General features: G+C 43.7%; 1 protein-coding gene across 1 annotated transcript; it reads left to right on the top strand.

Moving 5' to 3' along the window:
- The first annotated feature begins 211 nt into the window (after window positions 1-211).
- LOC117900575 (cilia- and flagella-associated protein 299) lies at window positions 212-1062 on the top strand. The gene is made up of 2 exons (XM_034810985.1): window positions 212-543; window positions 620-1062. Exons 1-2 carry the CDS (start codon window positions 238-240, stop codon window positions 1019-1021), a joined length of 708 nt encoding a protein of 235 aa, XP_034666876.1. The 5' UTR covers window positions 212-237; the 3' UTR covers window positions 1022-1062.
- The last annotated feature ends 1828 nt before the right edge of the window (window positions 1063-2890 follow it).

Here is a 2890-nt window from a genome sequence, read left to right as displayed (position 1 = left end):
ATCTACATGCAAATAGTATTTTGAGGATTATTTTCATCCGCAAGTAGGCAACTGGAACAAACCACATATTAGAGCCCAGAAAAATGTTTTCTTGTGGTTGAAGCAGGCCGTTTTAAGTCAGTTCCATAATGGTTTAAAATATAATTCATACTACACTTTTTACTCACACTAACACGACACAAAGCGAACACATTTTTTGTTGTTTTTTTCTCCCCCATTTTGTTTTTGTGCGGCATAATGAGCCTCCTGGAGTTTCACTCGTATAACGAGTATGTGGACCAGTTCACAACCCTCAGCGACGTTCGCTATTTGCGCAACTGGGACTTGCAGAGAAAACTAATCAAGAATGCCTGCGGCAAGAGCTGCCTGGGCGGCCTGCTCACTGAGGAGGAGTACCACGATCGTCGTCAGAAGGAGTTGGACATGTTGAAGCCGCGGGGTCTTGCTGAGTCTCAGCTCTTTGGCGACTTTTTGAACAACAATGATCGCGTGCTAAAGCAAATAGCCAAGCGAGAGAAAATGTTGCTCAATAAGCAATTGTCGGTGAGTTTTTTAGATTTATAGATTCATCCCATTGAAGTCACTTCTGCCTATCATATTTACCCGTGCTCCTCCCTAGACTATTATCTACCTGTTGATGCGCTCCAGCAATGGCCTGGAGGTGTCTGGTTTCATCGACCTGGAGCAAAGTTTGCGCGAGTCTCGGTTCCTTGGCTCCAAGTACTTCGTGGACTGGAAGGGTGTGTTCGAGGGCACGGTCAAGCTCAAGCCGGGAAAACACCACCTGAGCCACTATGACTGGTACAAGAACCGAGTGGTGTACAACGACAGCGATAACTTCCAGGTGGTCGACGAGGGGGCGCACAGCCTGCTGATGCAGCACCGCGGCGACCACAAGATGATCTGTGTCAATACGAAATGTGACTGTCCCGCCTCAAAGAACGCCAGACGCTCCATGCACGCGTCGCCCATTTATGGACATGCCATATTTTTCGATCACATAATCAGGCGCATCAATTAACATGGACTTAGTGTGTCAATAAAAGTCAATTAGGGGTAAATGAAAAAACGAAATGTCATTGGTGCTATGCCGACAATAATATACTCTCTACGAGAACAAATCCACACATCCTCAGATGATCTATACTTTTACATATAACTATGTAAATATGTATGTAAACGCCATGTACCCTCCTTGTATACCCTTCAGGTATAAAAAGTAAAGTGCCAACTTTTCTGTATGAGTTCACGGCATATCCTCGAGGTCGAATTTGTCGTTGACAGTTAACGTAAATTGCTTTTCATATCTTATCAGCTCTGGTCGAGCCTGGCCACAGCCACAGCCTGCTGACATTTCTGATGGACATTTTGAGGTCTACGTCCACCCGGTTCAGCACTTCCCCCCCCTAGCTGAGCTGTCCATCAGAAAGCGGAAATTACCCGAGCTCCATGGCATTTTGTTGTGTTTATGGTGGACGCACTTCAATTGCATAAATCTATTAGCTGTCGCCTGGTGGAGTGTCTCGAGTGTCGACGCCTCTGACCGGGCCACGAGCACTCGTATTTGGTTTTGTTTGCCCATTTGCCTTTGTTTGTCCATGGCTTTGTGTTGGCCTGTCGCTCCAAGAGTCACTCTGCCTATTGGTAAACTTCAAATGCCGAGCAGCTAATTTGCCGGCTCTGCTTGCATTTAATTGTACATCACATGAACAAAAGCTTGCAGGATTTACCAGTGCTCTGGGTTGCCAGAGAAATTCAATTCATGAATAAAATTTATTAGTGAGTAATCTTGCAAAACTTCGACAAATGATTGCCAATTGAAGGTACTTCATTTATGTAGTGGGATAGCTTATAAGTGTATGTTATTCAGTTCGGATAACCTTTTCTAAACAGCAGCATTTGTGCATTTAACATTAAGAACTCCCAGAGCGCAACCAAATAAATAATAAATATTTTAAATTCTGTTTTAAATGCCATCTGCAGTGGCACGTACAATTTAATTTGCATACACAATTAACTGTTAAATTATAACTTACAGATTCACTTTAGCCCCTTCTCGGGGACAGCCTTAACTGGCTACGGACGTATGTATGTATCTCTCGCAGCAACAATTCAATTAAAACAAAGAGCCAGAGCTCTAGCTGAAGCTGCACCAGCAGCAGCAGCAGCAGGTGCAAAAGGCATATCCTTGCAGGGCCAGGTGGCTAGCTTTTCCTTTTGCCTTGACTGGCGGGAGTGGTTGGCTAATGCCCACCCACCGGCACGAAAGTCCAAATAAATGTTTGCTCGGCTTCCCTTAGTCGGGTCCACAGACAGGACAAGCCCATTCGTTCTAAGTATATTTAAACTGCCGCAAGTTTGGTCTACACTCGTGCCATGTCTCTGTTCTGCACTAAGATATGGCAAATTTGTTGCCCCCAGAACAACAAGGGACTGCCTGCATTGAGATTACATTTTACAGGCTAAATAAATTTCATCCGAAATAAACTTACAATTTACTGCTAGACTGCACTTTCAAGGACTACACAATCGAGTGTGTCCTCTGTCCCAGCTTACATGCCGACTTAATATGTTTTGATTAACGAAAAGAAGAGAAAAACATCAAGCACGAACCAACTTCCTTCGAGTGTAGATGGAAAAACAAATAGAATATCATTAGCCTGTCCCTAAACCATGCCTGACCCACTCGGTTGCGAAACATCAATCAGCCGTTTATTATTTGGCCTGCTGCCAAGAGCAATTGATTTCTATTTGATATTTATAAATCCAATCTATGACTTATGAATAAATATACACGCTGTGGCTGCTGCTGCTGCTGCGGCTGCTGGATAATTAAATTGACCAAATATGCAAACAATAATGCCAATGAATAATGAAAATGCTTGTTGAA

This window comes from Drosophila subobscura, chromosome U (genome assembly GCF_008121235.1).
Source record: "Drosophila subobscura isolate 14011-0131.10 chromosome U, UCBerk_Dsub_1.0, whole genome shotgun sequence".
NCBI lineage: Eukaryota > Metazoa > Arthropoda > Insecta > Diptera > Drosophilidae > Drosophila > Drosophila subobscura.
This window is presented reverse-complemented; position numbering and strand designations above follow the sequence as displayed.

Bases quoted from the DNA above. Each gene is read 5' to 3' on its own strand.
- LOC117900575 (XM_034810985.1), top strand. From the start codon at position 238: ATGAGCCTCCTGGAGTTTCACTCGTATAACGAGTATGTGGACCAGTTC. The intron at 544-619 runs GTGAGTTTTTTA...GCTCCTCCCTAG, and splicing joins TGCTCAATAAGCAATTGTCG to ACTATTATCTACCTGTTGAT.